Below are 15761 nucleotides of genomic sequence, written 5' to 3'. Positions count from 1 at the left end.
AAAAAAAAAACATTCTTTTACTCCGAATGAAACGAAGGGAGGGCTCCTTTCTCGTGCGGTCGTGTGCCTGAATTCGAGTCTGGATCGGACCGAGCGATCTCATTTCCGGATCGGAACGGAGGAACTATTTTTCTTTTCTTCTTCTGTTTTTGACGTGGGGACGGAGGAACCGTGCCAAGAAGCTCCCACCCGGTTAGCGACGAAGAGGTACGGCCGTGTACGGTACATGAAGTACGGGTTGATTTCAGATTTCAGAAAAGTTTTTTTTTTTTTAGATGGATTTCAGAAAAGTTGAAGGGTAAGGTAAGCTTTCGCCTATTCTCAAAAGGCAATCTGACCGAGTTCTTGGCCACTTAACCTAGCGAAGACTCGAGCCTGCTCTCGCCTCACAGCACACCCAATGGCGCCGCCGTCGCCGCCGTCACCGGCGCGGCCTCTTCGTGGCCGTTTTCCTCCCGGTTTGTTTACACGACAGCCTTTGCATCGCCCACCTCTCTCAAGCCGGAAACCAAGATCAAAGGGGACCGGAAACGCCATGTGTAGGAGGACGATGTTGCGGCTACTCCAAACAAGTTTGTGCTTCTGCATCCCAGTTTTTCATCTTCTCTGTTATCTCGATTGTATGATAGCCATATGAGACTGTTCCGGTTGCAACTGCCGCACGCCCTCGCGAGCCACGAGTCTCTCTGACTGGAGGCACCTCCAAGATGAAGATGATGCTCCTAAGGGCATGTACAACGGAGACTCTTATCCAGGGAGCTAGGAATTTCTTCCCGGCCGTTCGGCGATTTTGTCATCCGATCCTGACCGATAGGTACTTAACTAGAAGCATCGACGCAAAATCCTGCGCCCAACGCTTGTTGTAATTTGTCTTGCCGCAGAAAAATCGGAGGGGTCGTTAGAAATAGTATATAAGCGCCAGGAGGCCTGCGTTGGAGCCATGGACTCCTTTGTCTGACACCAGGATTAGTATCCTTTTTTTTCTTGGCTCAAGCGTCTGAGCAAGTCGCTCAGCATTGAACATGCCCTAAGAGGGAACTCGACGTCGTTGCCATCTTCCGATCTTGAAGACCAGATCTAGGGTTTCCCGTGGAGGAGGTTAGGAAAAGGTAGATGGGAGTTGCTACGTCGCTGCCTCCAACAAGAAAACGACGCACGTAGGTGCCACCGCCAACGACTCCAGCCACAACCGGAGTACGTCTTTCACCGGTAGTCTCTCCTACACAAGCAACCACGAACCAGTCAGCCACCGCTGCACTCCCGCTGCCCCTGGCTCGACGGCTGATCGCACCTCCCAGGCAAGCCCGACGCGCTGGCAGCCTTCCTTCCTCTTCATGCACTGTATGGGAGGATGCAACATCCGCAACGGTGCCATTCTGTCTCCGGAGGATGCAACACCCGCATCGGCGCCATCCGTCTTAGGAGGATGCAACCTGGGGGCGGCCTGCCTTTGTTCTCCCTCCAACCACCACCAACTAGCCAAGCTTCGCAACAATGGTCATGCCATCCACACGGTCGCCACTGCCGCGAGGAGAGCCCGCTCCGAACGGGCACCCATCTTCTGTTGCAAGACTACACCAAGTCGCTATCCGCAATGAGAACATATGAGTACACCAGACCACGCGCACGGTTGTCACCCGCCGACCAGATCGTGCCCACACGCCTATATTTGGACTAGGTCCAGATTCAGCATGTTAAAATATAGTCTAGCCTTTTCCATCAGTTTAGACTTCTGAAAATTTTGGCTAGTACATCAATTCAATATGATATCAAAGCAGGAGTTTTCAAGCTCAAACCCCACCAACCGCAATTTTAATAAAAATAGTTATCCCTTTCCACCCACCTATCACAATTTTAATACTCCCTCCAAATCATATTAATTGACTCAATTTTGTCTAGATATAAATGTATCTAGATGCATTTGTTAACTAGATACATCCGTATCTTGATAAAGTTGAGTCAAATAATATGAATAGGAGGGAGTATAAAAATAGTTATTCCTTTCCAACGAACTTTTAGAAAACTTAACTGGTGCATCAATTTAATAGAGAGCACGCCCGCCGACCACAGGCGCCTCACTGGCTCAGCACCGCCTCTCCTCGCCAGCAAGACAGGCTCTGGAGGGAGGATGGTAGATCTACGCGATATCGTTCCCCTTAATTTCAGCTCGTTCTCTCATCTGCTTTCTGAAACAGCAGATGATAGTTCATGTGTACTGCAGTATGTGTAAATTGTATTTCCTATGCTGCATGTGGACCCGCCCAGAAAAGAGAGAATTCTTCTGATGATGAGTAACTTACAATTTCTGTTCTTGATGATTAGTCTATTTGGGCAAAACTGGGCTATTTTACCAAGTGTAGTCGCTAGTCTTGGCCTCTTGAGTGCTGTTCTGTGTTATGACATCTCTATGTTGCAGATAACCATGGATCCAGAGATTCTTCAGTTACAGTACATGGCCCTCCGGACATTTTTGAAGGTTCTGAAAAAACAAGTCTTGATAAACTTCCAGAGGTATACAACAGTGTGCTGATTCCCAAGAAATATAATATAATCTCATCTAGAAGATTAGCATTGCTATATATACTCTGTTCATCTGGATGGTAGTTGTTAGAATCTGCAAATGGGCTCATATGTCATATCCTCCCAAGAAATCATGACACGATTGACTAGTATGTTAGGAGTTCTCTCCTCTAACTTGTTACCATTGTTATTGCGAAAAGACCTAATGTGCTTAACGCAGTTTTAATACTCCTGCATTGAACTATCTCTGCACATTATCTCTGTTGGCAGACGAGGCACTGCTGGTAGCAAGTGTCATGAATAATGAACTTATTGGAATTGATGCAATTAAACTTTTAAAATTTGGTGATCTGTAATTCAATATTGTAATTTATAATTACACTGGACATCTGAAACTGATATGGGTAAATTAGTGTAAAAACCATGGATGTCAGTTAGAGGAGATTACACTGGACACTATAACTTTGCTCTTCCGAAGGATGTTTTATTTGGGAAATTGATGTTTGTTGGGCGGACGTGCATTTGACACCACCTCAGACATCTGGTCATTTGTGTATATTAATTACAAACTGCCAAAGCAGAGAGAAGGGCTTGCACACTGTAATGAACATACCAAAGTCTACGTGCTTATTCTTCGTAGTGCGCAATTATAATGCACCGACAAGCATGTATAAAAATATGACTGAAGCTTGCACTGCTATCGGAATTGCAATGGTGAACTTTTGAAGCATGTTTTTGCAGGATATCTTGAGCTATATACATTCTCTTGTGCCACTACGGGATGCTGCTCGTGCTGCATGTGTATCTCATCGATTTCGAAGTTCCTGGAGATGCTTTCCTAACCTCACATTCAATCTGGAAACATTGGGCTTGAATAAGCATCAGCACAGAGAAGACGAAGGAAGAGCAAAGAATGTGGTGGAGTCAGCATTGGGCTTGAATAAGCATCAGCACAGAGAAGACGAAGGAAGAGCAAAGAATGTTGTTGACAGAGTCAACCACATTCTTCAGAACCACTCTGGTGTTGGTGTGAGGACTCTTGAGCTTAATCTTCGCGCTTGTCGTGATGTCATAACAGCTGATTATGTGGAAAGCTGGCTTAAACTTGCTGTTAAGCCTGGAATCATGGAACTTGGTGTTTATCTGCCTTCAGACCTGGCATACAACTTTTCATGCTCGCTTTTCTCCGACGAGGCTACAAGCTCGCTTGAGTCTCTTTTCCTCTTATGTTGTGATTTTCATCCGACATCAGGAACTGGTTGCTGGAGAAGCTTGACGAGTGTGTGCCTGTCCTCTGTCCGAATCACCGAGGAGGGACTTGGGTGCTTTCTTGCCAGTACTTTTGCCTTGGAGAAGTTGTCTCTATCGGGTTGCAATGAGATGGTTATCTTGAAGATACCTTCTCTTCTGCAACATCTGAGTTTCCTTGAGGTGTCACATTGCAGAATGGTACAGATAATAGAGAGTGATGCTCCAAAGCTCTCCACTTTTAGCTATGTAGGGCGCCCCATAAAAATATCATTCGGGGACTCGTCTGTGGTGAAGAACATGTATGTGAGTAGTTCATCAGACTCTGGTATTGTCCAATTCGCTCGGACCAGGCTTCCCTCGATTGCTTCGAATCTCCAAACTCTTACCCTATCAACATATAGAGAGGTTTGTACTGAATCATCTATAGTAGTCAATTTCTTTGGAACTTAAAACTAGAAGAGAGGCATTGGAATATGATTAGCCATTGGGCATATCTTTCTCCAGGCGTTCAGTACACCAATGGTGCCTGACAAATTCCCCCATCTGAAGAACTTGGATATTTATCTTACTGGAAGAGACAATTTCAGAGGCTATGATTTCTTCTCTCTGGTTTCTTTTCTAGAAGCTTCGCCTGCCTTGGAATATTTCAACTTGTTTGTAAGTATGCTAACCTATTTAAGCCACTGACATGTTGAAACCACCAGTTTTCAGTCTCTGGATGTATTTTCATTTACTCCGCTACCTAAAGATATTTTTTGAACATTATTATGATGTTGTGAGGTCTTCAATACATCAAGCTGTTAGAGGATAGTGACATCAGTGTTGGTTGATCCTACGCAGGCAGGTGAACATGGAAATTTAAGGCGTGATTCGATTCTTGGAGACTCCAGCCGAGAAATGCGGCGGGTTCCAGGGTTCCACCATGACAGCCTCAAGAGATTGTGCATCACTGGATTTTGCTCCGCGAAGAGCATGGTTGAGCTGATATGTCAAGTTCTCGAGAACACCCCGTCACTGCAAGTTTTAGTGCTCGACACCACCCTTGGTTTTGACAGCGTATTTGTGCCACCTGGCAAATGCCACATCATGGGCAAAGAAGCTCTCGACGAAGCTAATAGAGCTGTTGAGGCTTTTAGAATGCATGTCGAGGGAAAAGTACCCTCAAGTGTTGGCTTCATGGTTTGGGAGCCTTGCAAACGGTGCAATACTCCCAAATTTATACATACCTAGGTTAAGTTGATGTGGAAAGTGGGCCCAGCTTGATTTATAAGCTATATTATGTAAAGAAGATCAGCTCAGATTTTGTAACTTCATAACCACCGAGTCGTGTAGGCTGTTGTAGATCCATCATATTTTATCCATGATCTTGAGTTTATCTAATCTTAAGCGATGGTGGTGTCAGGAGGCTAAGTACCTGATGTCAAGTACACAATAATCTATCTTTCTTTGTACTATTTCCACTTGATTTTTTCATTCCATAATATTCAAAATTTTAAGTTGTTTTTACAGGGAGAGGCGAGAACTTAATAACAGAGGGCACTTAATAACAGATGCGATAACTTAAATTGGCAAGAATTAGTGTGACACTCGGTGTTGTGTCAAGACATACAGTTTCGACAGACCATCACTCCTCCGGTTTCCTGTACTCGATCATTTCTGGGCAGTAGCACCTGGAGAGCACGTCGAGCTGCTCGATGAAAGGCTTCTCCCTGTGGCCGCCAAGGCCACGGACCATCTGGTTCCATCTTTGACGACAGACCTCCCCAGACCTGAGTAGAGCGAAACACAATACCCCCATTATTATAACCAAACAAAAAGGATGCCATCACAATCCATTAATTTCAGAATACCAAGTACCAGTGATCGATCCAGCACACAAAGAGAGATAACCAGTACTGGTGTATGTCAGGGTTGGCTATGAGATCTCATTAGACTTCGTGTGTAATCCAAATGCATACATCACTAGCTATTGTTCATCTAGACAAAAGTCAGATCTAGTGGTAGTATATCCAAATAGATAAAGATGACAGTTCTATTGAATAACTCTTTGAATTGTCATGGATCATTAAGCTCGCAACAAGTACTCCAATAACAAGGCCATCTTACTTTGATCACAATGCATTAGAACATTTCTTTTGGGGTTGTTGAAGTCAACAACAACTTGGTCGAGACTCAATACAATTAGGAATGGGTTAAGTTAACCAAACTACTACGTGATCAAGAACATGGCACAGTTGAAGGTTGCTAGCCAGATCAGAGGCCAGCAACATCTTCAACGCAGACAGCATCATCCTTCTGAAGCCTGTTCATGGCAACAAGGCATTGAAACACCACAACAAATGTCCCTACCATTGCCAGTGAAGCTGAAACCATGGCTACCCCTCAACAAGCCTCTAGCTCTTATCCTAGGCCTGAACCTCCAATTACCGTACCATTGGTACTGAATACGACCACCACTCACACCTATTCCAGACCTTTAAACCCCTGACCACCTACACATATCAGAAACCTATGCCTAAAAACCAAACATATCATGTAAATAAATAGCAATGAACCAACCCAACAATCAATAAGACTGTAAGATGGGTTCTACAACTTCACTTATCAAAATCATGTTTTGTTCATATACATGTTGCAACCAACTCTCCTAGCCCCTGAAGACATAAATAGAGGACTTGTGTTTTGTTGTGTTGATGCAAAGCCTATGTGCAGATTTGGTGAGTACTGAAAAGTGTGTACGATGGATACAGTATATGCCCATGGCAGTGGTCAGTTAGTCTAAAACCAAACAAAGCCTACAATGCAAGTTAAACCTGGCGCAAGTTACTAAGAATATAGAGGGGAAAATTGCCCACTTTAAATTCTTCCTCATTACGTCGTGAGTTGTGACCCTGAACAATAGAAACATAGACAGCATGACCAAACAAAAAGAACATAAACATGACCAGGCAACATAATCATTATACCAAAATTCCTACTTCTGAAGTTCATGCCTTCATGGTAGGACTTACTGAAGAAATACATTTATGGACAGGTACTTGCTTAAGCATGCTAAATCCTACTCTTAGCAATGACTAGTTTTTTTTTTAACTCGGTTGCTGGGTTTCATATCTAGCATACCCCAACTTGCTTAGGAAAAAGGCTTTGATGTTGTTGTTGTTGTTGTGGTTGCAAATAATATGCATTGTTTTAATGGTGAAAAAAATCTGTATAAGAGTCTAGAATCTTACGCTTCCACCAGTAGATAATCATCAACATCTGCCCAAATTCCTTTCCTAACCATCGGAGATGCTAATGTATCGTACCTGAAAGTGCATCAGAAAGTGCGTAGAGAAGCACAAGATGGGAAAGAATAACGTAAATTAAAGATTGCAATGTACATAGTGTTTAGTACATATTGAGTGAGAAAATAAGATCCCGACCTCCCGAGTAACCTCCCCCCGGCGGCTCCAGAGGATCCCTCCTTCCCCAACCCTAAGAGCTCCACCTCTCCTCCCTCTCCTGGCCGCCGTTGCCGCCGGCGCTGGCGGTGATGGCGGCGCCTATCCGTCCGGTGCGACGGTGGGCAGGGGAGGTGGTTTTCTCAGCCGCTGTTCAGGGGAGTTGGTGGGCGGCAGCGGAGGGCCATTGGTGGCGCGGCTGGGCGTGGCCGGGGCCTGAGAGCCTCCACCGGATCGGCGACAAGGAAGGGGTGGTGCGCTGCCGGCGCCCTCCGCGCAGTGGTACTCTGCGCCGCCCCGACGCCCCGCCGTCAGGCCGTGCTGGACTGCCCTCTCCATGTCTTCCGATCTGGTTGGTAGTTGACCGACAGCGAGGGGGCTGATCGTCTTGCGAATAATGGTGGTGGTCCTCGGATTCCTCTCCCGCCAAATGAAGATTGGTCGGAAGCTTCTTCCCACTGGGTTGGCTGGATTGTCGTGTTCCGGAAGACCCTGCCGGCGAAATTCATTGTGCGGTCAATGACTGAAGATTGCTGGATTGGGTGTTTTCGGTCGTGCGCACCCATGTTTTTTATTTGACCGTTTGGTTTCAGAGGGAGCGCTTCGAAGCTCTACTGGTTGTTAATATCATGGAGCTCGTTTTCATTCCATGGTGCTGGCGGAGAAGGTCATGAAAGCCGAGATCGGTGGAAGAACAATGGTGATCGAATCTTGGTGGTGAGGTGGAATTGGCTTGGTGCTTCGTGACTTCAAATAGCGACTTGTATGTGGGGGCGACTGCATAGGAGAAGTTCAGAGTTCTATCTTTTAGGGTGAAAATCTAAGGTCTGGTCTTAATTGGTTGTGCCTGGCAATGTTCTTATTGAAGGCATTATTTTGAGAGTGAGGACTTTCTTCAGGGTGAAAACCTAAAATCTATGATCGGGCAACGACAGCGTTTGTGCACTGTTTCCTTCTTGGAGGCGTCACTTATGGAGAAACTGATCCAATGTTGATGTTTCAAGTTTTCGATCTCCGAAGCGGGACTTTTATTTTTTGTAATTCTTCTCTCTTTTTTTGGATGTGTGCATCCTTTATGCCATTAGGGCATGATGTTGTTGCAGAGGCTAGGTGTAATTGGTATCTCCGCGATATTAATATATGCTCTTTATCGAAAAAAGCAAACAGAAATACTTACCATTTGAGGCAGCAATTCTTGTGATTACGGGTGGTTAATTTATCACTGATGGTCTCCCAGGAAATGTTATCCCTTAGCTGATACAGAAAATAAGTAAACCAACTTCATTAGATTCAATCATGATTCATGTCAATATGAACAGCTACGACCATGGAAGCTGGAACGGAGTAAGTTCAGACCATGAAAGCTAGACTGAAATATCAACAATAGAGGTAAAATTACAAACCTTCCGATTATCAGGATTTTTGCTTTGATGAGCTTTCATACGCAAATCAAGGTTCACCAAATCAAATAACTTTTGGTACTCATCCTGTTCCCAAGACCCTGAAGAATTACCAGGCCAGGCAAAAAAGGCACACAGAATGGAAGAAGTTAGCAAGCTCTTAATTTTATCACATAATGGTACTAACATACTGGGTATGATGTAAAAAAACATCACATGACGATCCTGCATTCACAGGGTAGGGCAAATTGTTTGCACAGCGAAGCTCCATTAAACACAATTTGTGATCAGTACTTATCTCGTGAACAAACTTTCCATCTACTCTAACTGATATTGAACAACTTAAAACTGGAAAAATAATCATCTAGAAACACAGTTTGTGATCGTAAAGCTGTATTAGCCCCCAACTTTTTTTTTTTGACAGAGTATTAGCCCCCAACTTAAAGATGGTGTTGTTTCAACTATTTTTCAGAAATTTCTATATTAGCATTAACCAAATATGTGAGGTTTGTTGCTGTTGCACATTCCATACCTGCACCAAATATTAACTAGTACTACTAGCAGGTCCACAAAAGTAAGATAATAAACACACATATTTGTCTTCACACATATTACAACATAGTTGTCCTAGCATTCACAGAAATCATGTACCTGATAAGGTAGATCAGTTGTAATGACCACGGCGACGCTTGCGCTCATTGTTGTCCCAACTAGAGATGATTGGCCCCTCAGGGGATGCAGTCCTGGTTCACTATAGTCACAATGCGGGTGAGTTCATAGGTGACATAACCATCAATGGAAGCATACTCCAGGTTCATATCGGATAGAGGCTTCCATTGCCAGAAATTATGGCCTTCGAGTTTGTCGTAATCGTGCACAAACTTCTCCTTCATGCCAGCGTACTTGGGGTGAATGAGCTTGGAAGCCATAGTAGCCATCCCAGCCCTGTTTCCATAACCTGGTATTTTCAACATGTCCTGGAGGTCCAGTTGCTTGACAGGTGGAATGTACAGCCATTGCTTGCTTGTAAAGCAACTTGTGGTCAGTCCTTATGTCCACTCCTACAAATTTTGAAATCCTTATTCCTCAGGAATTCCCTTAGGGGGTATAGAGAGTCCTCGCACCTACATTGCAAAAATTACAATAAGATTGTTTACAATATTGTGCACTAAGAATTAGCAATATGAAACTCATAAGTTCATGAAAAAGCAAGCCTGGCTAGCAACATTTAAAGATCAAGAGTTGGAGCATGGGTTAGTTCGAAGTGTAACATTTTAATAGTGGCACAACACAAAAAAGTTAAGACACCACGCAGGGACATTCTATACTGCCACAGATGCAGACATAAAATGTACATATCTATACTGCCACAGATGCAGACATAAAATGTACATATTATGCAGAGATAAAATCTACATATTATGGCCACGTAGGGACACTCTGTACTGCTAGAGATGCAGAGATAAAATCAGTAACAATATTAAATTAGTGACTATGAGCAGATAATTGCAGATATGGTGAGAATCCTTAACAGATTTCGTACCAAATCGGCTCCAAATAGATTGAATCTGTAGTACAAAATCGGCTCCAAATAGAACCAAATCAGAAAGAGATGGAAGACCAAAAAAAATTCGAATCTCCATAATACATACCTGATCAAGTGGAAGACGAGAACGTGGTCCCTCAATGCTATCTGCATGACCGCAATTTTTTCTGCACGAAGTCGTACTCGAGGCCAACAAACCGGTACCTCTCGTCATTGAGCCACTCCAGGTACATGTCGAGGATGCGTTCGACGGTGTTGATCTCGTTTGTGTACACAGCTTGGATCGAAGTGTCGCCATGCGCAAGGAACTGGTGAACCTCCGTGGTCCGCTTGCCGTCGTCCTTCTCTCAGAGGACCGGCTCGAAGTTCTCCATGGATGATGCTGCCCCTCCCATGGTGTCAGCAATGGCAGAGAGAAGGAAGACGAGAAGGCAACCGACGCAATCAAGAACTGCCTCCTGACAAAGTGGAACTACCAAGCGAACTAAGTGGGGATGAGGAAAGGGGTGTTTTTACACGTGTGTCACTGCAAAAAGAGAAGGCAACTCTTTTTTCTTTGCAGGTTTATTTTTTTCCTTGCGCATTGAAACCAGTAGTGCTGACTCCTATCTATCCTGCATTAATCCAGGGGTGTAAATACCGGCCCAACCGTGCATTTCATTATTTGTTTTTCGATTCATTACATGTTTAAGTAAAGTAGTAATTAACGAACACTCATATTAAAGGGTCAGACACATTAGTTGTACACAGGTGTTTTTGACACAGTAATGTGTAAAAAATAATAGCACCACTAGATGAGGCCGTATTTATGGAATAGTGCAAATAAATTGATGAACACATTCGTATAAGTGCACACATTAAATAAGTGAAATCAAATTTTGAAACGATAATTTTGTAGCACAAGATCACACCTCAATGTCTTACAACCCATAACCCATCTTGCAATGGTGCACAAATAAAAGTCTTGAACGTAAATATAAAATTATTCAGGAGAAATAAAATTTCCCTAAAACTACTCAACTTCAATATCTGGAATATGGGAAACAAACAAGGAGGTGCCATGATCGCCAAGGTAGCAAGGGTGGGGCATGCCACTGATTAGGCATGGAATACTTTTTTACTAACATTTCTGGAAGTTAACACACCATTGGTCTGATAGCCATTACACAAAGTAGTTCAACCCATTGACAAAACACAAACTACAACTCTACACTTCACAGAACATCGAGCTATTTAGGGTGTGTTTGGGGCAGCTCCACTCCAATCTATCTTCGTCTCCTCGTCGGGCCACGGGTCCCCAGGAAATTGAAAATGGCTTCTTTGATCATAAGTACAAAACCCCCACGCAGCGGCACTCCATTTTTCATACCCATCCCCGGTGTCGATGTATGACCACCCTTCACCCCCTGGAGTGCTTGGTGCTGGTCGATTCTTTTCCCTTGCTGCTGCTCGATGCAGCTCGATGCAGAAGCCTTTGTGCCACTCATTGAACTGGGTTGCACTGCTGTTGGTGTTGCTTGCGGAGGTAGCAGGTGGCGCTGTCCATACCTGCAAAGATACAGTTCGTACGCCAAAAAACCATCTCTAGCTGCATACTCAAGATTAATTTCATCGAGAGTCTTCTTCTCCAAAAACTTGTGCTGCTCAGATGTGATTTCTTTCTTCATTCCTTTGTAGGTCTTGTCGATGAGGCCGGCTGCCATGTCAGCCATCCCAGTCCTGTCGCGTTCAAGTTTGAACAAGTCCTGCAGACCAATGTGGTATTGACTTGGTATCTCAATATTCTAACTTTGCGTCATTGCTTTTTTGTCATTTCTTATATCGACGCTAGCAAAGTGTACACCACTGCGTAGGAAATCCATGAGTTTCGGACACCACTGCTCGCTACTGTTCCACCAAAAAAATTGAAAAGAGAAAATGTTAAATATTGTTGTGAAAAAAAGATACTGAAAGTGAGTTGTGAAATACACTGAAATTATGTGATGATATTTCAATTCTACGTGTCAATTAACATTTTTTGTCTGAACTTGAATGGAAGTACCTATCGTTGTTCATATCAGTACCTTCAAATGGATTTGGAAGTTCAGATTGTAACCATAAAGATGAATGAGTAGTACTATGTTCGTGAGGGTGATTTAGCATTACTAAAAGCACATAAATATATAACAACTAACTAACCACATCAACAAGATTGACAAATAGCAGAAATAAACTAGCATGAAGCATCAGATGTAGATGAGAGAAGTTGTGTAAAACCTGGAACACAAAATTATGGAAGTTGTACTATCATACATAACAACAGATTTTCATATTTCAATTTTGTAAGCCCGACTGTAAAAATCGAATCTACATACCTTGACCATTGGTAGACCAATACATGATTCTTCATCGCGAGTTGGACGACGGCGATCCGACAGTCATCTTCGTCTTCCGGATCGCACTACTCGAAGTCGAGGCTCATGAACTTGTGGTCATCCTTGCTCATCCACTGGTCATACATGTCTACAATCTTGGTTGCTTCATAGTTGTCGTCGGTGTAGACGACCTCAATCGCGGTCGTACCATGTGCGACAATCTTGCGGATTTGAGTGTTATAGTTGGTAACCTTCCCTTCCTGCTCCATGGTGTGGCGTACGAGGAAGACGAAGAGGGCAGTGGAGGAACAGAGGAGAAAGGATGGGGAGGGGAGGGAAGACGGCTGGGTGGAAGACGAGAAGGCAACCGGCGCTCTCGAGAACTGATTCCTGATAAAGAGGAACTACCAATCGAACTAAGTGGGGATGAGAAAAGGGGGTTTTCACATGTGTGTCAGAGTGTCTGATCAGGAAGACAAGAAGGCAACTCGGGTTTTTTTTCAGGTTTCGTTTTTTTTTTGCAGGTTTATTTTGCGGCCGATATTCTGCCAAAAAAATTAAGAAAATATTTTTGGAAAGTAATATATTGATGAACACATACACATTAAATAAGTGAAATCAAACTTTGAAACGATAATTTTGTAGCACAAGTTTCCCCTGAATAATTTTCTATTTGCGTTGAAGACTTCTGTTTGTGCACCATTGCAAGATGGGTTATCGGTTGTAAGACATTGAGTGTGATCTTGTGCTACAAAATTATCGTTTCAAAATTTGATTTCACTTATTTAATGTGTGCACGTATACGAATGTGTTCATCAATATATTACTTTCCAAAAATATTTTCTTAATTTTTTTGGCAGAATATCGGCCGCAAAATAAACCTGAAAAAAAACAAACCTGGAAAAAAAACAAGTTGCCTTCTCGTCTTCCTGATCAAGCCCCTTTTCTCATCCCCACTTAGTTCGCTTGGTAGTTCCTATTTATCAGGAGGCAGTTCTCGAGAGCGCTGATTGCCTTCTCGTCTTCCTCCCACCCAGTCGTCTTCCCTCCCCTCCCCACATTTCTCCTCTGTTTCTCCACTGCCCTCTTCGTCTTCCTCGTGCGCCACGCCATGGAGCAGGAATGGGAGGTTACCAACTACATCACTCAAATCCGCAAGATTGTCGCACATGGTACGAACGAGATTGAGGACGTCTACACCGACAACTATGAAACAACCAAGATTGTAGACATGTATGAGCAGTGGCTGAGCAAGGATGACCACAAGTTCATGGGCCTCAACTTCGAGTACTGCGATCCGGAAGACGAAGATGACTATCGGATCGCCGTCGTCCAACTCGCGATGAAGAATCATGTATTGGTCTACCAATGGTCAAGGTATGTAGATTCGATTTTTACAGTCGGGCTTACAAATTGAAATATGAAAATCTGTTGTTATGTATGATAGAACAACTTCCATAATTTTGTGTTCAAATCAGTGGTAAAAACAGGTTTTACACAACTTCTCTCATCTACATCTGATGCTTCATGCTAGTTCATTTCTGCTATTTGTCAATCTTGTTGATGTGGTTAGTTAGTTGTTATATATTTATGTGCTTTTAGTAATGCTAAATCACCCTCACGAACATAGTACTACTCATTCATCTTTATGGTTACAATCTGAACTTCCAAATCCATTTGAAGGTACTGATATGAACAATGATAGGTACTTTCATTCAAGTTCAGATAAAAAATGTTAATTGACACATAGAAATGAAATATCCTCACATAATTTCAGTGCATTTCACAACTCACTTTCAGTATCTTTTTTTTTCACAACAATATTTAACATTTTCTCTTTTCAATTTTTTTGGTGGAACAGAAGCGAGCAGTGGTGTCCGAAACTCATGGATTTCCTACGTAGTGGTGTACACTTTGCTAGCGTCGATATAAGAAATGACAAAAAAGCAATGACGCAAAGTTAGAATATTGAGATACCAAGTCAATACCGCATTGGTCTGCAGGACTTGTTCAAACTTGAATGCGACAGGACTGGGATGGCTGACATGGCAGCCGGCCTCGTCGACAAGACCTACAAAGGAATGAAGAAAGAAATCACATCTGACCAACACAATTTTTGGGAGAAGAAGCCCCTCGATGAAATTAATCTTGAGTATGCAGCTAGAGATGGTTTTTTGGTGTACGAATTGTATCTCTGCAGCTATGGACAGCGCCACCTGCTACCTCCGCAAGCAACACCAACAGCAGTGCAACCCAGTTCAACGAGTGGCACAAAGGCTTCTGCATCGAGCATCAGCAAAGATGGGTTATCGGTTGCAAGACATTGAGGTGTGATCTTGTGCTACAAAATTATCGTTTCAAAGTTTGATTTCACTTATTTAATGTGTGCACTTATACGAATGTGTTCATCAATTTATTTGCACTATTCCATTCTGGATTTTATAATGGTAGTACATAAATACGGCCTCATCTAGTGGTGCTATTATTTTTACACATTACTGTGTCAAAAACACCTGATGGTGTACAACTAATGTGTCTGACCCTTTAATATGGGAGTTCGTTAATTACTACTTTACTTAAACATGTAATGAATCGAAAAACAAATAATGAAATGCACGGTTGGGCCGGTATTTACACCCCGGGATTAATGCAGGATAGATAGGAGTCAGCACTACTGGTTTCAATGCGCAAGGAAAAAAATAAACCTGGAAAAGAAATGAGTTGCCTTCTCGTCTTCACTGACACACGTGTAAAAAACCCCCCTTTCGTCATCCCCACTTAGTTCGCTTGGTAGTTCCGCTTTGTCAGGAGGCACGTCTTCCTCCTCTCTCTCTCTCTGCCATTGCTGACACCATGGGAGGGGCGGGATCATCCATGGAGAACTTCGAGCCGGTCCTCCGATAGAAGGACGAGGGCAAGCGGACCACGGAGGTTCACCAGTTTCTTGTGCATGGCGTCACTTCGATCCAAGCTGTGTACACGAACGAGATCAGCACCGTCGAACGCATCCTCGACATGTACCTGGAGTGGCTCAAGGACAAGAGGTACCGGTTTGTCGGCCTCGACCTAGAGTACGACTTCGTGCAGAAAGAATTGCGGTCATGCATATAGCATTGAGGGAGCACGTTCTCGCCTTCCACTTGATCAGGTATGTATTATGGAGATTCGACTTTTTTTGGTCTTCCATCTCTTGCTGATTTGGTTCTACTTCTATAGAATAAGCGGATTTTGTACTATATTTGTACAGATT

At 43.4% G+C, this 15761-nt stretch overlaps 2 protein-coding genes across 2 annotated transcripts; one reads left to right on the top strand and one right to left on the bottom strand.

Annotated features, from left to right (window-relative positions):
• Positions 1-400: 400 nt before the first annotated feature.
• On the top strand, positions 401-5111 carry LOC127346921 (uncharacterized). Its single transcript, XM_071829031.1, has 7 exons — positions 401-458; positions 2049-2131; positions 2417-2511; positions 2741-2804; positions 3262-4176; positions 4276-4428; positions 4612-5111. Exons 1-7 carry the CDS (start codon positions 401-403, stop codon positions 4999-5001), a joined length of 1758 nt encoding a protein of 585 aa, XP_071685132.1. The 3' UTR covers positions 5002-5111.
• On the bottom strand, positions 4036-9310 carry LOC127346920 (uncharacterized). The gene is made up of 9 exons (XM_071829030.1): positions 9263-9310; positions 8803-8836; positions 8615-8712; positions 8389-8465; positions 7002-7076; positions 6040-6073; positions 5629-5666; positions 5381-5540; positions 4036-4158 (listed from the first exon to the last, which is right to left on the bottom strand). The coding sequence occupies exons 1-8, from the start codon at positions 9308-9310 to the stop codon at positions 5396-5398; spliced, it is 549 nt and encodes a 182-aa protein (XP_071685131.1). The 3' UTR covers positions 4036-4158; positions 5381-5395.
• Between the last annotated feature and the right edge of the window lie 6451 nt (positions 9311-15761).

This window comes from Lolium perenne, chromosome 4 (assembly GCF_019359855.2).
Source record: "Lolium perenne isolate Kyuss_39 chromosome 4, Kyuss_2.0, whole genome shotgun sequence".
Taxonomy (NCBI): Eukaryota; Viridiplantae; Streptophyta; class Magnoliopsida; order Poales; family Poaceae; genus Lolium; species Lolium perenne.
This window is presented reverse-complemented; position numbering and strand designations above follow the sequence as displayed.